Source organism: Stegastes partitus, unplaced genomic scaffold, assembly GCF_000690725.1.
Source record: "Stegastes partitus isolate 25-593 unplaced genomic scaffold, Stegastes_partitus-1.0.2 Scaffold1330, whole genome shotgun sequence".
NCBI lineage: Eukaryota > Metazoa > Chordata > Actinopteri > Pomacentridae > Stegastes > Stegastes partitus.
In genome coordinates, this window is record NW_007579061.1 from 148,198 (window position 1) to 175,058 (window position 26,861).

At 38.3% G+C, this 26,861-nt stretch overlaps 2 protein-coding genes across 6 annotated transcripts in view; one reads left to right on the top strand and one right to left on the bottom strand.

The window, feature by feature from the left end:
- Nucleotides 1–1,051: 1,051 nt before the first annotated feature.
- kmt5aa (lysine methyltransferase 5Aa) lies at nucleotides 1,052–11,422 on the top strand. The gene is made up of 7 exons (XM_008298594.1): nucleotides 1,052–1,305; nucleotides 3,509–3,662; nucleotides 3,808–4,087; nucleotides 5,128–5,215; nucleotides 6,173–6,232; nucleotides 6,616–6,806; nucleotides 7,289–11,422. Exons 1-7 carry the CDS (start codon nucleotides 1,297–1,299, stop codon nucleotides 7,497–7,499), a joined length of 993 nt encoding a protein of 330 aa, XP_008296816.1. The 5' UTR covers nucleotides 1,052–1,296; the 3' UTR covers nucleotides 7,500–11,422.
- Nucleotides 11,423–15,225: 3,803 nt separating this feature from the next.
- rilpl1 (Rab interacting lysosomal protein-like 1) overlaps nucleotides 15,226–26,861 on the bottom strand; it is a 28,815-nt gene continuing 17,179 nt past the window's right edge. For 2 of the 5 annotated variants that reach the window (XM_008298596.1, XM_008298595.1), the window contains 6 exons: nucleotides 26,215–26,460; nucleotides 24,906–25,085; nucleotides 23,747–23,797; nucleotides 23,479–23,633; nucleotides 23,305–23,409; nucleotides 15,226–16,339 (listed from right to left, as the gene is read on the bottom strand). In XM_008298596.1, coding sequence (XP_008296818.1) covers nucleotides 16,207–16,339; nucleotides 23,305–23,409; nucleotides 23,479–23,633; nucleotides 23,747–23,797; nucleotides 24,906–25,085; nucleotides 26,215–26,460 — 870 coding nt within the window. In that variant the 3' untranslated portion in view covers nucleotides 15,226–16,206. Of the gene's footprint in view, nucleotides 16,340–18,058; nucleotides 18,147–23,304; nucleotides 23,410–23,478; nucleotides 23,634–23,746; nucleotides 23,798–24,905; nucleotides 25,086–26,214; nucleotides 26,461–26,861 lie in introns of all 5 variants that reach the window. The other 3 variants (XM_008298597.1, XM_008298598.1, XM_008298599.1) reach the window with 3 other exon arrangements.

Genomic DNA, 26,861 nt, shown 5'->3' on the forward strand with positions numbered 1-26,861 from the left:
AAATTCTGTTAAATTCAAGTTATTTCTGTGACCATTGTGGGTTTTTCTTTCATTAACCGAGGGGTACCAACAATTTTGCCCACGTGTGTACTTTGGCAAACACTTACTCAGAAGTGCTAAAGCACCAGTTGCTTCATGCACTGTGAACCTGGATTTTCGTTTAAAATCGTTTGCATGCAGCTGATTGTGTGAGAAAGCATGTTTATGTTTGATGTTTATATTTAAACCTTCAAAATGTGGTGGTTCACTGGAGTGCAATTTCTGCTGAGCAGTGGAAAGAGTACTAAGTTCAAATTGCAAAATGATCATTTTGTGCCCTTTGTCCTTCAAGGAGAGAGTCCCCACTAGGTTTTAGTGAACACGGCCACAGAAACCACAATTAAAAAAAAGACAAGCATTGGTATATACATTGTCTCTAGGTGCCACTGACATACGTATACAAAACAGAATTTTTATACATATATTGTACTTCAGTGTGTGTCACATGTGTACATATTTATATATACAAATGCTGTGTTTATCAATCTATTTTACTATGTAATGGGCTGATTATACATATGAATTACATTTTCAAAAAAGGAGTTTTTAATTGTTTGTCTTTTTTTAGAAAAGCAATGAATCTGGGTACTGTGCTGTAAGAGTCTGTAACAGATTAGAAAATACACAACAGCAACAGAAGATGTCAGCGTACAAATAAGAACCTCTGATTAGAATGAAAATGTAAAGAAATAAAATAAAAGAAAGAGTTGGAATGTTGGTTATTTTTTTTAAAAACGATTTAAAATACTGGTTGGTAAATAAAATACAAAAATAAAAAAAATAATTACAAGCATTGCAATATTGGTCATTAAAGAATGAAGGATTAAAATACTGATTGGTAAATAAAATAAAATTAAGTAAAAGCGTTGAAATGTTGGCTATGTTTAAAAAAAGCGGAATAAAATACAGATTGGTAAATAAAATTTAATTAAAAGTAAAATAAAATAGTTATTTAACCCCATCTCGCCGTGTGTCTGTGGACCTGCAGGGGGCGCTGTTGCTACGCCTCCGCTCCTTCATTTACAGGCAGAAAGAAACATGGCGGAGCGGAGCTGTGGAGGCTGCATCGGTTGAGCTGCTGGCAGTTTAAAGGCAACAGAAGGGCACTCAGTCACCGGGGAAGGAGGCGCCGTGTCGGGGAGGACTCTGCCTGAAGGATTGGGGCGGGTTGAACCTCTAACCGGGCATCTGATCGTGTTTTTTTTCCTCCAGAGGAGAGACGAGCGGCGAGTGAGGATTCCAAAAAACAAGTCGGACATGAACGGGGTAAGTTGGGGCATCACCGCCGAGACAAACACGGGTTAAAGGCAGCGAGCTGAAGTGGAATAACACTTTATTCCAGAGCGAGACGAACGTTTCTGCATGTGAAAATGTATATAGGAGATAAAAATGCCACAAATCCGCAGTATTTGCACTGGAAGTTGGTGTAGTTAATGTCGCTTCCCGTACAGGCTTTTTGTTGCTAACGTTAGCTGGTCATGAAAGCTGCATGTTTCTGTGAGCTGAGGACGGAAGAAGCATTTCCAAGTGTTAGACGGCACCAAAACACACATGCCTTTACATTTCTGTGGACGTTTCTAGTTTTGAAGCGGGCGTGTGTTTTGCTGTGAGTGGATTTGACTATCAGACAGTGAGGGAGGAGGCCTGTCTGTGCCCTGACTGTGGACTTAAAGGGACTGATGGGCTGACTGGAGGGTGGATGTGGGTGTGGATCCAGCGTGGTCCCCTCTCTGGCCCCACCCACACCATCCACTGGAGATCCAAAGTCATTCATTCCATGTTAAAATATTGATTTAAAGTCACATTTTAAATTTGTCGAACATAAACAAATGGCAACAATGAGTCATTGTGTTGGAGATGTTAGGGGTGAATTTCAATTATTTTATTTATTTATTTATTTTCGTACATTAATGCAGTACATACAGTTAAAACCAGAAGTTTACATACACTGTATAAAAAGACATACAGCCTTTTTTTTCCCTCAATGACTGACATTAAATCAGACTAAACTTTTCTTATTTTACGTTAGTTAGGATTACAAAAAATATTTCTATTTGCTAAATGCCAGAATAATGACAGAGAGAATATTTTAGAGAATTTTTTACTACTTTCTTCAAAGTCACAAGTTTACATACACTAAGATCACTATGCCTTCTAACTATTTGGGAAAGCCCAGATGATGACGTCATGGCTTTGGAAGCTTTTGATAGGTTAATTGACAACATTTGACTTAATTGGAGCCACACCTGTAGAGTTATTTTAAGGCAAACCTCAAACACACTGCTTCCTTTTTTGACAACATGGAACATCTAAAGAAATCAGCCAAGATATCAGGAACAGAATTGTGGACCTCCATAAGTCTGGTTCATCCTTGGGTACAATTTCCAGACGCCTGAAGGTTCCACGTTCATTTGTTGAAAAGTTTATCTTCGTGTGACTCCAGTAGATCTACGTGTAACAGTTTGGTTTCAGTGGGGCAGATGTTTTGGTCTTAACATACTTGAGTTCACTTTTTGTCCTCAATATTTGAGTCTTTGTCTGTTTCATGTAATGCAGGAATCACTGCATGTCCATTAACCCTCTGAACCTCAAGCAATTTCTGTTTTTTTCTATTCTTGTCACATTTTTGCTCCCTGTAGAGTCATTTTCACTGCAATATTGCACTTCTATAGAAACAGCACAACCATAGCTAAACGTTTTTGGGCAGCATGACACAATTATAATGCCATAAATCATTAAAAAAAGAAAAAAGTCAGTTGATTTTTTTTTTTAGTGCCCATGTGTGTTACCAATACAGTGAAAAACATGGTGGCTTTGTGTACTGTTGATATTCTACAACTTATGTTTTCAATTTGTTGCCATGCTGGTCTCCTGTCTGCCGTGTAAACACAGCCTGCAGTTCAGCCAAATAGTTTCTGAATGTTTGTGATGTGACTATTGGTTCCTGCAAAGTCTGTTTTTGGTGATTTACAAAAGAAAAGAGAGCGAGACATGTAGAGTAAAGTGATTCTGAAGGAATATCACACTTTTAAGCCCTGATTGGATTAATTTCCTAAATTTGCTCTTTTTTTTACGGCTTCTGATAAATGGTCTAAATTATGAAATTTTCTAAAGATACATCTTTCAAACCATTCAGCAGGTTTTGAGGCTGGAATAAGAAAAGTTTGACTCCTTTAGATGTAGATGTAAAAACTATTTCTGCACTGCAGTTGGTAAATAAATATATTTTGAAAATATGTTTTTTGGAAGTGATCATTTTTTTGAGGTTAGCTACAAAGAAACATTTATCCATAGACTCCCACCAATGTGAAGTATCTTTGCTTATTGTAGGCCTAAACTCAGCAAGAAAGTGAAAATGCATGCCTCCCAAAGGTTCCACTAAAGTAGACACGGCTTCTTCAGGTTACCACATTTTATGGATGATCATTATAGAGCTTTAATTAAACAAGCTTTCCTTCTGCTTTCACAGGAAATCGTATGCAATAGTCATTCAGTCACTGTCTTAAGCTGCACCAAGTCCATATCACCAGTTCACGATGAAAAGACGACCATCAGGCTGACTCAGGAGGGAAGGTGCTCTCCGATCTGCTCCCTGCAGAATGATGCTCAGAGGCAGGGGGAGGGTGAGTGTCTCTACGGATCGATCCACAGCCGAGGAGAGTCGATTAGTGTTCAAACGCTCCACAGGAGAGCAAACATATCGTTGGTTATTTTTACATTTCACTACGTTATGTAACAGTTTGCTCTCCATCCTGTCTTTCATTCCAGGCAGGACGACAAACACCATCAGCACTACACCAAAAGACTTGACGGCAGAGATGGAGAGCAGCTACAGCCAGTGTTCACCCTGCTGGTCAGATGAACAGCCGTCACCTCCGCAGCTCCACTGCCCTCAGACCCGCCTCTTCTCCCCTCCAGAACGCAACCTGTCCTTCACCAACAGCTTATCTCACGCTCCTCTCCACGCAAACAACGGCGGCGCTCTCCACGGACGCCAGAGGAGAGGGGCCCGGGCCAAGGTCATAGGAAAGAAAACCACACGGAGAATGTACGCAAATCCTTATTCCTCATCAGTTTCTATGTCCTGCCATTGTCGTACATGTGGGGCGAAATGTCACCAGACTTCCACCACTGTCACACTGTACAAAGAAGCTGATCTGATTCGACTTTAAAGCGCATTTCTGCATAAATGTACATATTAAAATAGGAGACAATAAATTGTGGCAACTCCTCAACACTGGAGCAAGTTCAGCTCCTTGCAATTCAAAGACAAATGATTCTCTAATTAATGAGCCAAATGAGTAAATAATGAGAAAACTGATGCATCCTGTAAACATGGAGTAGAGGATCAGATTACATTTAGGAGTAGCTTTCTGCACTCATTTGCATATTAACGAGGTAAAACTGATTTCACAAAAGTTTCTTTAACAGTTTAAGCTAACAAGCTAAAGCTACATTTGATTACGGGGTCACTGGGTGTAACACGTGACGACAAGCATGAAGTGTGCGTTCTATAAACTGTTTATTCAATAATCCAACTTAATGTTTACACCACCAAGTACCCATATGGATTAGATGCATATTTGATGTGCCTCGGTACATCATTTTGCACATTAATGAGATATAACTGTTTCTTTTAAACTTCTACATGTGCTGGTACTCCCACATTTAGGGCCTTAACTAATGATTATTTGAATTATTACTTAGTTCATGCGTTATTAAAAAAAATCCTTTTATCAGCAGAAAACGGGGAGAAAGAAACTTTGATTTGGATTTTTTTCTTTATAACAGTAACCCAGGAGACTGTCTGAAAGGATGAGAATTTAGTCAGATGAGAGCACATCGACCAACTAGTCGACCAGCAGACTACAGAACTACAGTTGATGTTTTGCGAGTGAGGCGTGACGAAGCCAGAGCCTTTACACCAAACATAACACTGTTCATATTCTACATGTACATAATGGTGTATTTAGTGTTTATTGGCTGACTGAGCTAGAAGTTACGGCAGGATATAAGACAGCATTCCATCAAACAACAGAAAAGCTGTTGGCTGAGCTGTAATTACTGCATTATGTTTCTTCTCTACAGGGGAGGTGGGAAAAACTCCCAAAACCGAAAAGTTACTGACTTCTATCCAATAAGACGAAGCTCCAGGAAAAGTAAAACGGAGCTCAAGGTAAGACGGACTCATTTTTATTACGTACATCTCATATAGGTTGATGGCATGACTTTTATTCATTACAGTGTTAAACAGCAGATGTTCTTTGAATGGTGGAATAACTTCTAACACCTTTCTGATGTACGACTGTTGTGCAGAGATAAAAAAGGAGTTCTCTGTCTAGTTCTATACTTTATATTCTTGACATAGATATCTCTGTCACTTCAATGTGAACTACAGAGTGCAATGTTCTGAAATCCTTCCAGGAGAGACTGTATTAGAATGTGAACCCAACCCTTAGTTTTTCCAGTTTAATTCAACAACATTTCTGACAGATTTCATCATCTGCCATAGATGAAGCAAATTCACGATGACTGGAGACGAGATAAAAGTGTCTCAGATTCTTTTTTTTTTTTGTGTGTGTGTGTGTGAAAGTGTGTTTGACCTCACTTAACCAAAACCTTCCCTAACCACCACCAGCTAGCTTTGTGATATTTAATTGTAACCTTCTTTAAGACTCCTATGAGAAGCGATTTCGAGGGAGACACAATCAGCCACGTAGTCGATGTATCACTGAATGTCATGGTGAGGATGAAAAGAGCTCATCTGAAAACAGCTTCCAAGCACCAGAACAGTGACTGTTAAACAGAAAGTAGCTGCACAGACCTGGACAAGCTGGAGAAGTGCTTAGATTGCTTTTTGTGGGAGAAAAGACAAACCTACAAGTTGGAGTCTTGACCCTGAACTGATAATGTGCTGAAAAGACTGAATCAACTTTACAAAGAGGTGTTGGAGAAGGTTGGTGTGGAGGATTATTTAATATTTGGGTGAATGAGGGGATTCTGTTGGTGTGATGCTCCCGTTAGTTGGTATTCTCCATGTGGATGATCTGGATGTGTATGTAAGTGTGACGGAGAGAAAACTTTTGTCTTCTCTTTGTTAGTGATACAGTGTCATGTTTCACTTTGTTACCAGTGTGAAGAAAAGAAGCTCATAGATGATCTCATCACAAACGGAATAGAGGATGGAATGGAGGTAGAGTTTTCTTCAGTCTGACGCACTCAGCGTCAAACAGACACGGGGGCATGTTGACGAAGCATCAGGGTCATCAGTTTATAATCTAAGACAACAAGAAGGTACAACTTGTGCTTTATTTAAGTTCCATATCAGAGGTTTCAGTAAGTTCAGGCCAGTGTGGATCACTTTTATGCAGAATATAAACATGCACAGAAAATTATAATTTTTTGTTTGTACTCTGATAAATGCACCAATACTTTTTTAACGTATTTTCAAATATTCAAAATGAATGCAAATAGGCCAAAACAAACGATTCAGAATTGTCCATTTTGCTTGAGTTAACATGTTGAAGTTTCCCAAGTTTTGTGGCACCGTGGCAAACCTCTGATTCTTGTTTGTAGGTGCAGTACATCGAAGGAAAGGGGAGAGCGGTGTTTGCTACACGGTGTTTCCAGAAAGGCGACTACGTGGTGGAGTATCACGGAGATCTGCTGCAAATCACTGACGCTAAAAAGAGGGAGGCCGAATACGCTCAAAATCCTGCCACCGGCTGCTACATGTACTACTTCCAGTACCTCTGCAAAACATACTGGTAGGATAAACCACCCCTTTTATACAGAGCCATAATGTATAACTGTGCTCCCTCTGTAGTCCGGAAATGGTAAAGATTTTGCACTTGGAATAAGTACAACAGTATTTGCATCAAACACGTTGATCAGTAGTTGTACATGCATACCAACCCTCTGAACCCCAAAACCTATCAGCAAGTCATGTTTTGTTTTTTTAAAAATCTCTAAAATGACCCCATTTGTGAGCACATGGAAAAATGTTGTAATTCATCTGTAAAACAAATCAAAGAAATCAAACTGTAGTGTTTTCTTTCGTTATAGTAGCTGGTATTCTAACTGTGTCACACTACACAGAAGACTACATAAAGTTCTCTCTACCGTAGTTGTGCTGTTTCCATAGAGGTACAGGACTTTATATTGGAGTGAATATTGAGCCCTGCTTGGAGTTTAGAGGGTTAAACACTTTTTAGTGTAAAGACTGATGTGTTTTGTTTTGTGTCGACAGTGTGGATGCCACTAAAGAGACTGATCGAATGGGTAGGTTGATAAACCACAGTAAAAACGGGAACTGCCAAACCAAACTCCACGACATCAACGGTGTCCCTCACCTCATCCTCGTCGCCTCTCGAGACATCGACAAGGGCGAGGAGCTGCTTTACGACTACGGGGACCGCAGCAAAGCGTCCATCGCGGCTCACCCGTGGCTCAAATATTGATTGAGGGGGGTCCTTCAAGAAGTAAAGGGAAACGTACAGTAACACTTGTGTTTCTCGTTAGCTAGTGTACAAAATGCCTTAGAAACAGAATGTGTACCCTTTTTTTTTGTTTGAGGAAGCTGGGTGGGGTTAGTTAGTGGGGCTGATCGGGTGGTTCTCACATTTCGATTGATGTCCATCTGCCGCGTCAGATGACACCTGTACTTTTATTTATATGTGTTTCTGAAACATTCTGGTTGTTTTGCAGCACATTTATTTTGTACATTTTGTATTACCTATAGACCAATGCTTCTACAGCATGCAGGTGGTAGTTGATGCTCTGCATTTTTATACTACTTTTTTTAATTAGTAGTTAGCAATACTTCTATTTATGGCCCCTGAGCCCCTTTAGGATCAGCAAGAATTATGAGATGCATATTACAAACTCTTTTTAAAAGAATATCTTGTTCAAGCCGTCAAAACTCACAACCTGTCATTGGTCAGTGGGCGTGTAACAGTTTGCCACACTCATGGTTCAGTTGGCATTTTGGGGTTGTTTCGAAGTGCAAAGCAAGCTTCTGCTGATCACGCAAACTCCAAGTATTAATTTAATATACAGAAATGCAGCTGTTTTTTTTTCTTACCATGTATTGTATTTTTTAATATTAAAGATACAGCATACATTTGACTAACTATGTCAAAAAAATTCAAATAATACAGATGTAATACCTCCAGAATATTCTGCTGCATCTGTTTGAATGCAAATGTATGTGAAGGTTTGTTGGATTAAACATCTACAGACAGTTTCCATTTCTCCATATCAAGAATTACACAGTTATCTTCCCACTGTTTTCATCTTTACATCGTTCACTTTAATTTTCCGTGCACACACAAAACCAGCCTGTGCAACCTGACCAGTGCCGACTTTTGTTCGTGGGTTTGGTGAACTGTTACACTGCTGCTGTACAGATTTTTATCACATCTGTTCCTCTTGCGCACAAAGCTTTGTTGACAACCAGATGTTCCATGTCAGAGTATTTAATCAGCTGATCCACCAATGAGTCTTTATTTTAGTAGCTTTTTTCATTCAGATGTGTTTTCCAAGAGGAGTTCTGGCAGTTTATACTTGAAAATGGTTACTCCTATTATTGTTATTTATCTCAAGTTGTCCTCCTTTAGAAAGTCACAGAGATAAATTATCTGTTGCTTTAAGGTGATTATTAATACATGTACACAGTATTTTTAGGGAATTTCAACTTTTGTTCATTATGGTACGTTGTTTTCTCACACAAAAGACTTTAATCACACTGGCTCTATATATATTTATAATACAGAACCTAACGATGTTTATACAAATTAATGTATCTCAGAGAAGTGGCCACAGATTCCTGCTGAGTAGCTACTGAAACCTCCTCGAAGTGTTAAGATCAGGATAAAGAAGGTGATAATATATATTTTTGTTATCATCAGCAAATCAAAGAAAAGACCAAAAGCTATTTGCGATTTCCGAAAAACATCTGGTCACTGCAGTTTTTAGCAAATGTGAGTCCAACAGGAGAAAGTAGTGCATTTATTGGGGACTATTTTTAGTTGCAGAATAATCGCATTTAGTGCTATTGTGAGCATTTGAGGCAGCACAGTGGGATTAAATAAAAAAACTACAGTGTCTGTTCACGGTAATAATAGTTTTTCAACATCAGTTCGACTATGTGACACAAAGGAATTAAGATAAATCTGTTGGTAGGTTATATTCAGTGTTGATTTTGGTCTTTTCACAGGATTTGTTGACTAACCAATTTAGAAAATCACCAAATTTATCCTTTAAATAATAAAATAATTCATTTAGCGAAGTTGCTGTTTAAATTTATTGGTTCAGTACAAGCTGGATGAATTTAAATGTGCGTGGCTCCTGCTAATTCCCAACGTAGAAGCAGTTCAGGACAAATCTGTTTCTACAAGGATATCACATTTTTGCTATGGAGAACCTTCTCTTATATGTGCCCTTCTTGTTATTGGTCATATTATCTAATTTTTACTAGTTGTTTTTATTAAGATATCATTGTTTTGGGGGATCCCTGGGCTTAAAGAGGTCGTCTTAACATTTTAGGACATATATTTTTTTGCTGTCTTGCTGAAAGCTGATGAGAAGATCGATACCTTCATCATGGCTGTGCACTCAGTAGGAAGTTACAGACAGGAAATGGTTAGCCTAGCTTAGCATAAAGACAGGAAACTGGGAAACGTCTAACCTGGCTTTGACAGGAAAGCCTTACAAAGACAAAGAGCTGCAACTACAGCAACAGTGAAGATGAGAGAAAAAAAGGGCTTTAAAGTTTTATTTTCATAATAAAACCTAAGAAACCATCACTATACATTTGAATCTAAGAGGTGCAGGAAAAACGTAATATCTGTATGTTAAAAGCGCAAGAATTCGGGTTCTTGATGTTTGTACAGAGGAGGTACTTTAACAAATATTTAACAAATATTATTCAAATTATTATTATTATTATTAATTCAGCTCTGTAGACCATTTGTGCCAACTTTAATAAATTAACCATGAATCAAAACATCAAAATGTTTGATTTAAAGGCAGCTTAACCCAAAAAAATCCACTGGAGTCTGAAGCTACAGTGCTGTGCAACGTTAGCTAGCCATTAGCATGTTAGCTTTTAGAAGGTTTTGTTACTTTTGTTTTGTTCAGGTTTCTTGACCATTTGTACCAAATTTAACACATTACTCATGGACTAACACATTCAAATCTGTGATTTGGAGACAGCCTAACTACTTAAAATTCACTGAGGAGTTAGCTTTAGTAGGTATGTAATTTAGCTAGTTAGCCTCAGATGGACTGGCTTTGATATTTTTTTCTGATTTAACTCTTGAGCTTTTGCACCAAGGAGCTAGTTTAATAAATTAACCAGGAACTTATTACATAAAAATGTGATTTGAAAGTAGCTTAACCATGTCAAATCAAAGTCCGAAGCTACCACTAAGTTTGGGCAGTTTATTATGTTAGCTTTGAAAAGGATGAGCTTTGTTGTGTTCCGCAGTATAGTTTAATATTTAAATTTTGTCTCATTTAAGTAATAGAATTGATTTAATAACTAAGATACTGGAGGATTAAAGATTGCCTAAATGTTATGAAACAGGAAAAAATTAGTATATTGGGTTTGGATAAATCAATGTTGTTCCTCCTTGTTTCCAGTTTTTATGCTAAGCTACATTAATAACCTCCTGGCTGTAGTTCATGTTTGCTCTACAGATGCAAGCGTACTTCTCATCTAAGCAAAAAAACATATTTCCAGTAATGTTGAACTATGTCTTTAAGCCCTCTGAATTTCATTTTTTTTTAACTTATTGTAGCAGCTTTGTTGGAATTTTTTAGAATGACTTGGCTGTTGTACTTAATGTTATCCATCCTTAATGCTTCTTTACAGCTTTTGAGGTTATAAAGATTTTTTCATAGAAAACAACAAGTTCAGTTCTTTAAGTTATTCTTGAAATATTCCGTATATTGTTGAATTCTGGGATTTTTTGGGGGGAATTTCTTGTTTTAATTTTAATCAAATACAACATAAATCAGTGTTAATACAAAGAGTTGAGCCAAGTGTATGCAAAGAAGTAAATTCCATGAAATGCACTGTGTGTAATGGACAAACATACACTTGGACCTTCCTTGTCAACACGTCCCCTGCCCCCTCTAACAGTAGCATTGTGTTACATGTGTAAATTGTTTTCCTATGAACTTTTCTTAACAAATATGTTACACTTTTATTCCGGATTATTCCGTTTTTTTTTATGTGGAACTAATGCAATAATATCCGAGGAGGCAAACCTGACCTGTTGGCCATTTTAGGACATGATAGATAGATCTTTGCTGTTGTAGCGTTGAATAAATCTTAATGCTGGGGTTCGATGAATAAAGATGTAATATGCAAGTAAAAGGACTGGGCTTCTGGTTTGTTCTTATATGGTTTTGTGTACGTGCACAATTTGCATGAAAGGATGGCAATCTGAGTTTATCATCATTCCATTTTGTTGTTTTTGCACCCAAGTGATAGATTTGTAAAGACCATGCCAGACACCTACAACTTCTATTTTTTCTCTTACTTTTTCTAATTTCTTACTTTTTTCTCTTAATTTTCTATGATGTCATAATTGAAACATGCATGTTCGTCATAAAGAACAATCATGAATTTGGATTCTTTCAGTATTAGAACTAATATAGGACAAAAAAAACCACCTTTTTATTAAGCCATGTTTGAACTGATGTTTAGATTATGTTTAAGCTTCATACTAAACACACATTTTCAGAAACTAAAACATGTTGCCTTTCAAACAAAGTCTCATACATGCATTTTAACCTCACAGTTATTTTGTTATGAGCTTTTCCAGTTGGGAATACTAAACTGATGAAAAATGGGGTGGATGTTTAAAGGTTAACCTGATGAACTTTACACAACTTTTCACTTCATCTATGAAAGTTTTGAGCTGCTTTCCACAATCTAAAGAATACAGCAGCTCAGATTTACACGCTGTTATAAATGTCTATCAATGGTTAACAGATCATTTATATTTTTATAGATCACTAAACATGAAGAGCAACATTAGGCCACACTCTAAAGGAAGTTTTCATTTTGGCTTTTTTTAATTTTCATTATGAAGCAATGGACTGTTTCACCTTTTCACTACTAGAAAAGATGAATAAATGGTCAAGTGACGTTCAAAATAGTCGCTTTTCTGTCGAGCAGCTATTTACAAAAGTAACAAAAACATTTTATTTTATCTTAGTGCAGTACTTTTGCTCACGCAGCATATTGTTTTCATGCAGGATTTAATTTCTTTGCCATTGTCTGTTTGCACCTGTTAATTTTATGAAGTGTTAATATGCAGGTCACAATAAGAAAAACATGCAAACACTGTAACATTTCAGACGTTTATTACTGAGGAGACATGTTTGAATTTAATAAAGCACTGATCCATTCATTATATCTCTTAAATATTCGTTTTAATGGTGTTCATAGAAGACTCGGACATGAGAGGTGGTCATCAACACTAACAAGGAGCTGAAGAACTGGAGTGACTTGATTTCCCTTTAAATGTTCCACAGTTTAAACTTCATGTCTGAACTGTGTAGATCCCTTTGACGTCCAGATACCATCTAGAATGAGATCATCTCTTTATCATGTCTGTGATCATGGAAAACAGGGGAAGCTGCATGGACGCGCACTCGTCTTTAGCCTCATTGTAGCGTCCTTGTCATTTTACGTTCATTTATTCCACCTCACTGGGTGAGTATAAATGAAGATAAAGTGCCACTACTGTTAAAGCACACCGAGTCACACCGCAGCTGCTCGCTGCCTCGGGGGTGAAGACAGCAGCTGTTAAAGCAAAAGCAGCAACCATAAAGTAGCACTTTTTAAAAAAAATGGAAAACCACACTTCAGCTTTATTAATGCTATTTTGACCAATTTTCCTTCCACAGTCTGAGAAACATTTGAACCCCATTGTGCTATAATCTCATTTTGCACTGTTTTCTCATAATATCTATCAACATAGCTTTGAACCATGGTTATAATAGAGGCCTTGTGCAAATGATGCAATAAAAACACAAGTTCTAGTAGTCATTTAAACAAACCTACATCTGCAACTGCATTGCTGTGTGTCAAAAGTTAGCAGACATTTTGGGTTATTATTGATGTTCTGTCATGCTACAGAAAATGCACCTGAAGGGTCTTTATATCTTTTCGCAGCAAGAAGTGTTAATAAAATGTACGTTTGGGTCCTTTTATTACCTAAGGACCCATTTAAGGCTCATTTACATGCTAAATTCATGAATAGACTTTACATTTTAAAGGATAAGGCTGGTGATATTTTACATTTTTTGTTCAAAATCAACAATGTGTGGATCATCACAACATGTTGAGACTTAAATAAGTTAAGAGGTAACATCTCACACAAGCTGCTATGTAGCTTCTTAGGTTTAATACTGACAGTGCTGCTTTTTGATACGTAGTTACACTGTGTCCTTGAGGCTATGAGCTCAGTGAGTTTGATCATAAAACCTTATTTGGTTCAGCTGCTGATACTAAAGTAGCTGTTAATATGAAACTGTCAGTTTGCATGATGCACAGCGAAAACTTTGGCACTGTTACATTTAAAAGACTGGCTATGTTTGTGGAGTAATATATGGATTTAGGTAGCAAATTAACCCGATACCTTTGCTGGTCTTTCATGAAACAGACATTTGTGCTCACCTAATACGAACTGTGAGTTAAAGAAAAGCAAACACTTAGTCATGGAAGCCCATTTCGGCCTCAAAAATGAAAGGTTGTGCATGAAAAACTAAAAATGTAAGTATGTGATAATCATATTGTAATGAGCAAACTCAAAATTATGATATAATAAGTCAATATTATGACATGCTGAAACAATTATGATTTAGTAAGCAAAAATACGAGATACTAAACCAAAACTAATCTAGTAAAGGAGAAGTCTAAATTATAGGATGCAAAGTCAAAATAATGAAACACTAAAAAAAATGATGCCTCACAAGTCAAACCTGCTGTATGAGTCACTACTCTGAGTTAATGAGATGCTAAGTCATGATACAGAATTCTCAAAACAATGATGTCATTAGTGACAGGCAACGCTGAGGCCTAACAGGTTCAAATTACATTCATCAAAAAGTATGATGACTCATAAAATCAAAAATAATGCAACACTAAGTCAAAACTTCGGTCAGTTCAATCACAAATGCGATATCAAGTCAATTTTATAAGTTACGACATAAAATGAGGACGACTCACTGAGTCAAAACTAAGAGACACAAAGCCAGAACCATGCCTCCCTACTTCAAATATGAGAACATAAATCATCAGATAAAGCAACACCTGATTTATGTCGTCGAATTTCTGAGACTAAGTCACCATTATTAAATAGTAAAGACAATTATGATAAATAAAAAAAGGCTGCTACTCAAGAAACTGATGAAGTAGTGCAATTACTGGTAAGTCAAACCTATGACGACTATGTCAAAATTATGGGATGCTGAATCAAAACCATGTCACACAAAGTCAGACCAGTGACTTTCTGTTTCACATATATGAGAAGCTAAGTCAAAATTATGGAATACTAAAATCAATGATGACAAACATAGGGTGATTTACTAAGTCTAATTTATGCACTACTGAGTCAACATAATAAATACTCAGTCAAACCTATGATGGTCTAGTAAGGCGATATAGAATAATAAATCTATGAAGAGTTAATATTATAGGACATTAAGTCAATATTATGGTAGGTAAGTATAAAGACAAAATAATGAAATACTATAAATAATGTTGACTAAATGAAATGTATGTTGTTCTATTAGAGTGGTAAGTTTATATTATGAAATAGTAAAAACATGAGGACTTAAAAAGAAAGTAATGTTAATTCTAAACTATGATGAGATATTATATATGTTCCTTTCCCATCATATTTCATTTATTTATTTGTTATTATTTTTGTTTGTTTTATTGTTACCTACTTTGTATAGTGTCTTTGAGTATCTTGAAAAGCATTCTATAAGTATTATGTGTTATTATTATTATTATTGTCATAGATATGAAGTAAATCTGCGTTGACCAAGTATGTCAATACAATACAATACTAAAAACTGCAGCGACTCACTAAGTCAAGATGATAATGAGTTGTTTGATCATAATTGTGCGATATTACAAAAAATTTGGACAAAATAAACTTGTGATGACTTAAGTCAATTTTATTGGGTATTAAGTCAAAATAAGCATGACTTAGTAAAGTCACAGCTGTGAGATACTAAGTAAGTATATAATACTAAACCTATGACTTTCTTACCATCTCAACAAGATGGTACACCGAGTCAGAAAAGTCAAAATGTGGCATAATATCTCACCATGTTCATTTATCATGATTATTATCATTTTCATCATGCCAAACCCTTCAGGTATTTAGTATTTTTTTAGGCAGAAACAGGCTTCCATATACTTGCTGCATATTACATTATGCATAATATAAACAAACCTTCTGCACACAGCTTTTAAATTGCGATTCTATGCAACATGTTACACAAAGGCCTCAATTAGATTCAAAGAGCTGCACAGTCTGAACTTGCAAAATGCTGGTGATGGACCGACTAATGTAGCTGCCCACATTTACACGGACCGAAATTTAAAATAAATTAACAGGACATAAAAGTGTTGTTCTCATTACTGTTTTCTTTGCAGGTTTGCTTTCTGCAGGGACCACAAAAATAAAGCCCACGTTCGTCATTTATCAGCAAACCCTTTAAAACTCAACAGAATATTTACAGTACACTTTTAATCCTCCATCTGTGCAGTAACTTTCGCTCTGGCCCTTCAGCAACTTATCATCATTAACCACCTGGATGCAACAACTTCCCACTTTCCCTCCTTCAACTTGAGCTTACCCTCTGCTCTGCACACGAGTCCTGTAAAAACCAAAATACTTTCTGGCGTTTTTTTTAAAGTTGCACTGCGTATATGTGCCATCTCTCACTGAGATATATTGTTGTCATGAGTTTAAATAAATTTTTAAAATAAATTTTCTTCAAGGACTTCTTTCTGTCAGTCCTCTCACCTCAAGCACTTGATACTTCAGCTGCAGTGTGAATCACTAGCGGTGGTTTGGTGTGCAGTCGAATGATGGACATGGAGTGTTAAGAGCTTTCAGTCCGGTCTGGTGACTACATGTGCTGTAACGCCTCCTGGGCTTGTTCTGTGTACACGTCGTCCTTCCCCGCCCACGAGCCGAAGCTGCCGTCGAACTGTGCGCTTCGCTGCGAGCTCCGCTGCTTGTCACGAGAGAAGAAACTAAACCTGAGAGAGGAGAGTAAAGAAAAGACACAGAAGGTGGTTTAGGATGCCGCGTACGCAGTGTTTGCAGCGACACATAAAGCAGTGTTAGAGTTATGGCAAATTTAATGGCAGCGGTACATCAAAACTGTGCTGTTTTTAGGAAATTAATCGTGAGACTTTTTGCATGATCACTTTGAATAATGAGATAGCATCTAAGTCACAACAGTGCTTTTGCATGTGCATGTGCTCCTGACATTTCAAATGAGATCCTAAAACTTCAACATCAGCAGAGTTCTGTTTTGTTTGTCATAAGTCCAGTTTGTTGTAACGTATATGTCTTCTTACTGACAATAATGTGCACAACATTAGGGCTGTAGTGTCCAGTTGGACCGGTCGATTGGTTGGTCGGTATGATCTTGTCCAAAAAAATACTCGTGAGTCGCCAAAGTGCTGCACTTCATTGGCATGTCACTGGAATGTACTTTTGATGTTCCATTAGACAGAAACTGCCCCAGTAGAGCTTCTTTTAGGACTGTTTGCAGTGGAGGAAAAAAGTACCAACTCCAGTAGAAGCCTCTTTCTCTCTAACTTCACCATCAACAAAGTAATATGCAGCAAGGCTGATTAGAGGGCAGCTCCTGTAAATGTTCACGCCACCTTGACCCTGCCTGAGCTCCTGCAGTGAAAAGCTATTTCTTTCTACAAGGGCAATAGTGGGCATGCACAGAATATGTAAATACAACCTTGTCCTCTAAGTGGACTAGAAAGGTAGTAGAATCACAACTACACATCCGTGGTGTTCACGGCCGCCCTTGTGCATGTCAACAAGAGAATATAATGAAGGTCTTATTTAATATTGGCTGAAAGTCTTGTCGGAATCACCTCTAAACTGACATCATGTCAAAGAAGTTATTGTGCGGCTTCATTTTGTTTAAACGATGGACAAAAAGTGGAGTGAAAACTTTGCAAACTGCAGTTTGTGTATCACAGCTCAACAACCAACATGGCGATCATCTAAAAACAGCAGCTAGCTTGTCTGTGTGATATTCCTCAGTAGTGATTGTGCTGCGATCACCGGTTGATACATTTGATTTGTAGAAATCATGAATATATGCAGCTGGTCTGCTCACAGTCTGTTCTTATGACTTTAGTTTAAAATGATCAGGTTCAAATCATTGAATATGCTGAAAATACTAGTTTTAATGTTGATTCATAATTCATGTAGGCTAATAAAGCTAGCAGACAGAATGACCTCAGTGCACTGTGGGACATTTACTTCATCTACAGAAAACAAGCAACCCACTGACTGCTTCAAGAGTCTTGAAGATTTTTTTTTGGTTCACCACAGCCCTATAGAACACAAAAGATCAGTACATAATGAGTGACATTAAATCTGGCTCAGGTCAGGTAATAAAATAAAACATGTTTAATCACTAACTATGAATTAAAAGTGCTTTAGTTTGTAAATTCCGCAGAATGATTTGCTGTGAGTTGCAGAGGTTGGTCAGTGAGGGAAAAGATGAGAAGACAGACTACACATCTATTCTGACTGGCTGATTTTTCAATGATCCACAATCATCCTACAGGATGACAATAACAAGACAGCCCCACAATCAGCCAATCAGAATACTAAAAAGGTGTAAATAGAAAGCAAACTCTGGAACATGCAGGGGGTGGTGGAGGCTGTTAGCTGAGACAGTGACAGACTCTGACTGAAGCCAACCAAGTATAGAGTCATACAAGCGACATGAGACGTCTGATTGGCTGTAAAGTGGGGTCATCTGGGATCAAACCAGCCGCCACCATCGGCATAATGGCTGTGAAGATCCTGTTACACAGAGGTAAAGACACAAACAGGAGGAGACACACAGAGAGAGGGAGAGGAGACGAACAGGGGAGACAGGGACCACATCAACCTTTGACCTCCGTTTGACCCAAACCTCATCAAACCAAAACAAGAAGTCATGCCTGAGTCATTTTAGTGCAGACAGAAAAAAAAACACTCCTTTACAATCTAATATATATATGAGATATGTAAACATTATGATGACATAGAAATGTGTAATTTGTGAAAAACAAGGCATCTAAATGCCATAACACAGTTACTGTAACCTCCCTTTTTTTAGGGTGTGTACTGTATACCAGCAAGTCATAACATTAAAACCATTTCCCAAAAACTGTGTATCAGCTCTGAGCAAGTCTATGGAGGCCTGAACTTCACAGATATCTAAAGGTGTCTTGTGGTATCAGGTACGAAAACATTAGCAGCAGATCCTTTAAGTCCAGTAAGATGCGAGGCGGTGCCTCCATGGATTGGACTTCTTTTTTCAGCACATGTCAAAAGTCAAGACCTTAAACTCTTAAACTATTCTTGAACAAGGCTTGCAGAGTGGTAGGGAACGCTTTACTGCTTAAAGAGGACATCAGGGAATACGGCTGCCATAAAGGGGTGTACATAGTCTGCAACAATGTTTAGCTTGGTCTCAACGCTAACATCCACGTGAATGCCAGGACGAGGGCCTTTGGAAGTTTCCTCCTATTGCTGCTTTCAATATTGAACCATGGTCAATATAATTTGGCTTTTTTTTTTTTTTTAACCAGAATTTTCCAAAAAAAAGAGACTATTTTATGTCAAAGTGAAAACCAGTTTCTACAAAGTCAGGACAATTACTTAAAAATGTTAAATAATTTATTGCATAACTGTTCACCTCCACAGGTACAGTCAGTTAGTGCTAGAAGTCATATAATAATTAGCACATCATCACAAACACACCATCCCCACAGTGGTGGTGGCAGCATCATAATGCGGAGATGCTTGTCAGCAGCAGACCCTGGATGGCTTGTAAATGAAATGAATGAATGAATGAAATGAAATGAAATGAAAAATACTTTATTTATCCCAGAAGGGAAATTCAATTAAAAAGTAAAGTAAAGGTCGAGCTTTTAAATGAATGCAGCAAAGTAGAGGGAAATCCTGGAGGACAACCTGCAAGAGAACTGCACCTTGGGAGAAGATGTGTTTTCCAGCAATGCAATAACCAGGAGCACACAGAAATAGTTTAAATACAACAAGGTGAATGTTCTGGAGTGATCGAGTCAGAGCCCAGATCTAAATGAGAATTTGTTTTGTAAAGAAGAATGGGGTAAAATTACAGTGTCCAGATGTGCCAGGATGACTGAGACCTATCCAAACAAGATCAATTCTGTAAATGTAACTAAAGGTGGATCTACGGAATACTGACTTGAAAAGGGTGAATACTTATGCAGTCACTTATTTTATGTTTTTTATGTTTTCTATACTTGAAACTACTTTGTAGAAATCTGTTTCACTTTGACATGCAAGAATCAATTAGCAAAGTTACATTGACCATGAATCACTGTTGCAAAGCATAAAAAGAGGAAAACGCCCGAGGGAGGTGAATACTTTTTTAGGCACTGCAACATATTTTCACTTTCGATTTATCTGTTGAATAGTTCCTCAATCAACTGATCAGTTGTTTGCTCTACAAAATGTCAGAAAATGGTGAAAAATGTCAATCAGTGTTTCTGAAACCCATAGATAGCAAATGTCCTGTTTCATTCCTCTAACCATTTTTTGGTAACTACCGCAAACCAGGAACACCCAACAACACCCGGTGTTCTGGAGATGTACTGGTCCGGTCGTCTATCATGATCACAGTTTGTCAGTTTCTCAGATCCTTACACTGCATATTGTGTCCTGCTGCCAACACATTAACTTCAACAACTTCCCAATATCTCAGCCACTCCAGCTCCCAGTGTAACCAGGTAATCAATGTGATTCACTTTACCTGTTGAAAGGTGAAGTGAAAAGCCAAGTTTCTAGTTGTTGTGGCTGTACCAGATGTGTATCATTGACGTGTGTTACTGGGTTAAATAGAATAGGTAGTTTTTCTTACAGTAATACGTTTGTAGATATGCACAGGAATATTTCTATAATGTAATATTTAACATCCATGTAATTCATATCTATGTACATTCCTTTTTTCACAACACTGAAAAAATCCTTCTATTAACTAATTTGATGTAAGACTCTGAAAATTAATATAATTTTTTGTCAAGTTTCACAATTCGGTTTTAAGTGTACTCCCTGTAAAATATTTTCATCTACATTTAAAGTCGCTTTTTATTTACAATAATTATATAGGCAGTGTATCAGCAGTGTCATGCAAAGCTGCAGTTACGTATTCTGATAAATTCATCTTACAATGTTGGACCACAGAAATAATCAAATAAAAATACAATGCACAGTTAGCAGCTACTTTTAGCCTGATGGGATCTGTTTTTAAATGTGTTTCCTGGCTGTTTAATCTTGAGTTGTGATTTGATGACTAATTGGAAACAATCACACACTTGAGAAATCTAACAGGAGCGTGAAAATATTTCCCTGTAGAGTCAGAGACAAATTTAGCATCTGTGCTCATCAATATGTAGTAAAACAAACAGGCACTGTAAACTTCAGCACTTTTAAAAGACCTACTGAATCCTGCTTAATTCAGCCACAAACCTGTACTCGTGTCTAGTGTTTAAGTCTAACGTATGCCTTTTTGTTTCCTGCTATGTTTAGCTTTATAATATCTTGCTGTTTATTTTCCTTTTATCTCATTGTGTCAGCCTCTTGCTCTCATAAAAGCCCTTCGATGGACGGGTGTTGCAAATTAGGATTCACTAGAAACACTTTTCTATTTACAATGAACACACTGTTTACAGTTTATCTATGTGCAGTCTGTACCAAATACACGATAAATAAATAAACTATCCAACAAGGTAAGTACATTTGTGCAGATGCTGTGCTTAAGTACAAATTTAAGGTCATTTTATGCTGCTAATTTTCAGATTAAGATTTTAAATCATTTTTAGCTAAACTTTCAAGGGGCTGAATACTTTTTATAGCGACCATATGTGAACATGAGCGCTCACTACTAATAATGCTTTACCAATTAAATCAGAAAAAAAGTGATAGCACCATTAAAATAAAATATTTACTTGAATCGCTTAATTTGATTGACCCATGATGGCAGTGATGTACTGAACCAAGTATAAACTTCCTGTTGGGGAAGCTTCAAAAAAAACAAACAGACCTAATTTTCTGCTCTCGTGAGGCGACCTGAAGCCACTGTGTTATTATTTCTAGCCATTATAGTAACGAATATGGACACTGGCATATGGTTTAACTTGGGGACTTTTGACAGGGTTGTTTAACAAAGATCTGAAAGTTAGAGCACAAATCTGAGTGCAGAAATCTGGCGAGCGTATAGAAGCAGTCCGGGAGCAATGAGCTGCATTCAAACTGAAGCGCAGGACATTTGTGCAGCGACAGTGTATCTGAGTGCAGACAGACAATATGGAGCAGATTTGCACTGAGCAGAAACAGAGAGGGCAGGGTTTTGAGGGAAAGCACTACAAAATCTAAAATGAAACAATAATGCTGTTAAACTAAAACTTCACAGTCTGGAAAAAAGAAAAGTAAGGATGTGGAACTTTGGCTTGTAATGGGGAATATCTGAAGAAGGCGGATGTTTATGTGGACATCACATGAATCAGAGCAGGATACTGTTGCAGCCGATGGTCTGGAGTTTTATTGAGCTCTGCTGTGTTATCTCCGGTTTGTTTTTACAGGCCAGACAAACACAGGAAGTGGGCGTTCCAATGTCCAGCTTCCGTTGACAACCAATTATGTCTTTTTTGTGGATAACACACAAAACTGATATTCTGAATTTTCATGGGTGATGTCTTTTTTTTTTTTTTTTTAAAGCTGCTTTCACTTGCTTAGCCCTCTAAACCCCAGAATCTGCTGGGAGCTTTGTAGGCCATGTTGACATTTTTTTGCTTTTTAATCGCCAACATTACAACATTTGTCAGAGTAAGAAACTGTAAAAACTGAAAGAATAGTTAGATGTTTACCTTTCCAATGGTCCTTCAACTAATTCTGTATGACATCGTGTTCCCTTAGAAAATATAACTGTCTTTTAACCAAAAAGTTTAACAGCATGACATTTCATGAAAATCCCTTTATTCTATATGTACCCGTAAAAAACTCACCAAAAATGAACAGTTTGCTCTAAAAAGAATCTATAAAAAACACTCCCTCTTCAGGGCAACTGAGCAGCCATGAATGGCGAAGCTGCGAGCTGCAGTCGTGATGAAAACTTTTCAGGTGAACTGCAGGTTGTCTTTACACAAAGCTGAGGGGAGATAGGTATGGGAACAAATCGGAGAGGCTGAGAGGAAAATTAAAAAACATACTTAAGAAAATGAATGTAGCATGGCTCAAAAACAGTATACGGAGGACTAAATTGTTGAAAGATACATCCTACGTGGTGAAATATCTTTGTAGAGTTAATGTGCAGAGTAAAGTAAAAAATGGCCAGTTTAAGGAGGTTAAAATCCTAAGCAGTAGAATTTCTATAGTTTGCTGAGCAACTATTTTTTTTCCAGGTTTGGTAACACTTGTGGGCACTTGGATGTGTTGATATGTCTTTCTAATTGTGTCAAATTTCCCAGTTTCCTTCTGGTAATGGCTGTGCTACTTGAATAGAGGTGCAGGACTTTACATTGCAGTGAAAAATGAGTCCACAGAGAGGAAAAATATGACAGGTGCAAAAGAAACGCTCAGAAAATGCTTGGGGTTCAGAAGGTTAACGTCTCAATATGAAGTCATTGAGAGTAAAATAGCATCAGATGGCAGTAGACTAGACACAAAGCTAATGTTACCAGCCTGAAGTAGCCCTAAATGTCTGGTGGAAATGCTGAAATGAAGCTACTTCTTGTATGCAGAATAACTCTCTAATATGCAAATGTTTGAACATGCAGGGAGCAAATAATCAGCCTCCACTCAGGGCATGCAAAGCAATCTCTTGATTCTCAATTTCAATTATTCACAAGATGGGAGGTGTCAACAGGCGAGTGTTTTCATGGGCAGATGTTATGAGAGTGAGTGTGTTTGCAGGAGTGTAAAAACAACATACAGGCGTTTGATTCCCGATTCTGGTTGAGCAGAAGAGCGAGACCGAGTCCTAAGTTCAGGGGAGGGAGACGGAGTCGGAGTGACGATCTCATCATCTGCTTCATCACTGTAAACACAGAGGCGATCAACAACATGCTGACACATCAGAATGTTGAAGAATTACACGAGTCTGTACCTCTTGTAGTAGGCCAGCTCCTCCTGCAGCAGGAAGACTTTGGCCTTGAGCTCATTCCTCTCGTGGAGGACGTCCCTCAGCTCCTGCAGGGTGAACCGGGGCCTGTTGGGGTCCTTTGGATCCAAGACTCCCGACTCCTCCTCGCACAGCGCCTCCTGCCGAGAGAGAAAAGCATCACTCAGAGTAAACTTCACCAAAGAAAGGAAGAAAGGAAGGAAGGAAGGAAGGAAGAAGGGAGGCAGGGAGGGATGGGAGGAAATGAGGATACCTTGGTGAAATATTGGAACACAGCAGGCATGTCCTCATCGCACATCGCCTCCTGGTGGCAAATGTTGAACTCTAAGTCAGACACAGGGCCTTTCTGTTTCCAATACGTGTGTTCTGTTGGCCCTTCCCTCCACCCTCTAACTAAAACTCTACATGTTTTTTAACTCAGCACACCAGAAACAATCAGTCTGTTACACCTAAAACACATGCAGATGTCACTCATGCACTGAGCAAAAAAACATTCTTACTAATGAGTATTCGATACACAAGGTCCAAGTCCAACTGAAATCAGATAAGCCTAGTGCTTTATTGTGTTGTTTATTGACATTTAGGACTCATGTCCATGTTGTCAATCAATTCTATTTTGGGGCTGTAATTCATCTCTATACACCAGCTATTTTGCAGCATCAGAAACTTAATGCCTCCTGGGTTTTTTCTCCCTATGCTCCACCATACTCCCACCTACTGTCCATCTCCGTCACCATGATTGCTTTCCTTTTCAGCTCTGGCAAACCAATCATCCCAGACTGACAAGACACATCACTGCTGGTGCACCAGTTCAGGAATGTCATCACAGACACCACATTCAAAACTCTGGTATATAATAAAACACAGAAAGATTTACCTGACTCTGATAAGCAAGGGTTTGAATATAATCTGCATTCATTTCTACGTAAAAGTTCCTCACCTGAGCTTTAGTATAAATGCTGCCATTTCTTTTATTGTGATGAAGCACAGCTACAATAAATGTCCAATAATATGATAAATCTTGCAGCACCAAAGACCAGTTCAAAAACTACTACATTTCAGTTGGACTTTAACGCTACTATATCTATTGTCAGTGTTTCAAGATCACGTAGCATGAAAGGACAACTTCAAGTGCTGTTAGATGGCTGAGCTGTTGCAGCGATCTATATTTAGAAGGGTCACCAGTGCAGTCGTCCAGAAAGTCTCACCCGGTTGGCTGTGGAGTGAAAACTCCTACTGACACTCTGTTAGTTCTCAGACACCCATGCAGAGTCAAATCAGCACTTCTCATGGGTCACAGAAATGTTAGTCCACTAGCTCTTTCCGTTTCTACCTGTGAGGCCGTAATTCCAGGTTTGGAGTTAGAGTCAGGACAATCACACCACTCTTAATGCTGACCAGCACTGCATTACCCAAAGAAACACTGCCTCGTCCTCAGCCTCCTCATCCCCGTCCTCTTGTCCCTCCGGGCTGAGGGAATCGGACAGGGGCAGCAGGGCTGGATCAAACCCAGCCGACATCAGCTGAGAAGGGCCCGGTCTGTCTGACCAGCCCTCTGCCCCCAACACCACCAGTGTTGCAGCTTTACCACGCTGGTGGGGTAGAAGACAGTTTATTATATGCTCACTGAGCGTGTTCAATAAGATGTTGAGCTGCTCCGGTAAATTATGCTCCTATGTTGGGTTTAAGCTTCATGGCTTCAGTGGAAAGTCACTGGGAAGGATGTTGGTTTGTTGATCAGATTTAATTTAAAACTGGTAAATTCAGCAGGAAATGCTTATTTGCTTCCTAACAGCGAGTGAGACAAGACAGTCAATTATAGTACAAATGAAGCTCGAGACAGGAAGTTGTTACCTTAGTTTATCACAAACACTGGAAACAAAGGGAAATGGATGCCCAGCTATGTCTTTTGGTAAAAAGTCTCTGAAACTCTAAAGCTCACTAATGAACATGTTGTATAATGTAATGGTTATGCTAAGCAAAGCTAACCAACTCCTGACTCTAACTTCATTTTTAAGCTACAGATATTAGACCTTTACTGGCCTTCTCTAACATAAATATTTCCCTAAATGCTAGACTATGCCTTTAGAGTATTTAAATTCATTTTACAATTACACAAAAATTTGGTTTATAGTCAGACTGTAGTTTGTATTTAAGTCATTAAGCTTTTGACTATATGAAGTACTGCTGGGAAATTTTAGTTTATTGGGATGTTTTTCAAACTACAGAACATAGAAGACCTGCATCAAACTACTCAGCTCACTTTCCTGCAGCAGAAAGTTTTAACAGTTAAGAAAAGATTTTACTCTAAAATTTGGCACAAATGTAAGAATAATTTTTTTTTTAAATTGCAGTAAAAAAATTGCGACTACAGCCCAAAATCTTACTGCAGTCTTGAAAAAGTAGTATTTTCCTTCTCATTGTTCTACAATTTTATCAGAAACCTACAAAATATGAGGCGCCTCTATAGCTCAACTAGTTGAGCAGGTGATCCATTGACAGGGGCTATAGCTCCCCGATGCAGCGGCCATGGGTTCAACTCCCGCTCACGACCCTTTGCTGCAGGTCTCTCCCCATTGTTTTCTCCCCTTTCCTGTCTATCTTTACAACTCTAAAATAAAAGCAAAACAAACAGGTTTTGGCGCCAAGTTAGCTGGAAGGTTGGGTAGCTAACATCTTAAATTTAAAATAACCCCAACAACTTCTCTGGTGCTGCGTTACCTCTGCAGGTGATGGCGGCTGAGGCGGGGGTTCCTCAGGGTTCTGTGCAGGCAGCTCCCCTTGTAGTCGCTCCCTCAAACGTGAGATTTCTTGCCGAAGAGCGCCGACCTCCTGCACTCGCGCCTGAGCGCTGGCCTCCAGCTCCACCTTCTGCTCGATGAGCGCTTTGCCCTGAGCCTCCACCACGGAGATTTTATGGCGCAGGTCGTGGTTGATTTTCATAAGACGAGACTGCTGCTGCTGGAGCTGCAGAAAGAGACAAACAGGGAAGATGAGGGCTGAAATATGGACTTTAAGATCAAATAAAAAGTGTTTATAGTTGCTCAGAATAGCCACACTAGAAGGTATAGTGAAAAGCCTGCTGTATTTAAAACTGATTTAAAACTGCCACCACATTGCCAGCAACTCATTTAACCTAAATCAAAGCAGCTTAGTGTTGCACATAAAGATGTTATCACGGTTATAGTGGTCTGATTGTCCACAACTGAACCGTTGGGTTGATTTTATAGGAAGTCCCCAGCTCTAAAAGGAATAGGTGAGAGGACTGGAATTAGCTACAGGTGAGGTTGCCAAGATGAAGAAGGTATGTGGTGATTTGCAAAGTTGTGCCATGAAAACATGTCCCAGTTACTGTAAAAAAAAAAAAA

Excerpts from the sequence above, each read along its gene's own strand:
- kmt5aa (XM_008298594.1), top strand. Across the intron at positions 3,663-3,807 it reads TGCTCAGAGGCAGGGGGAGG|GCAGGACGACAAACACCATC; the intron begins GTGAGTGTCTCT and ends CTTTCATTCCAG. Across the intron at positions 6,807-7,288 it reads TACCTCTGCAAAACATACTG|TGTGGATGCCACTAAAGAGA; the intron begins GTAGGATAAACC and ends TTGTGTCGACAG.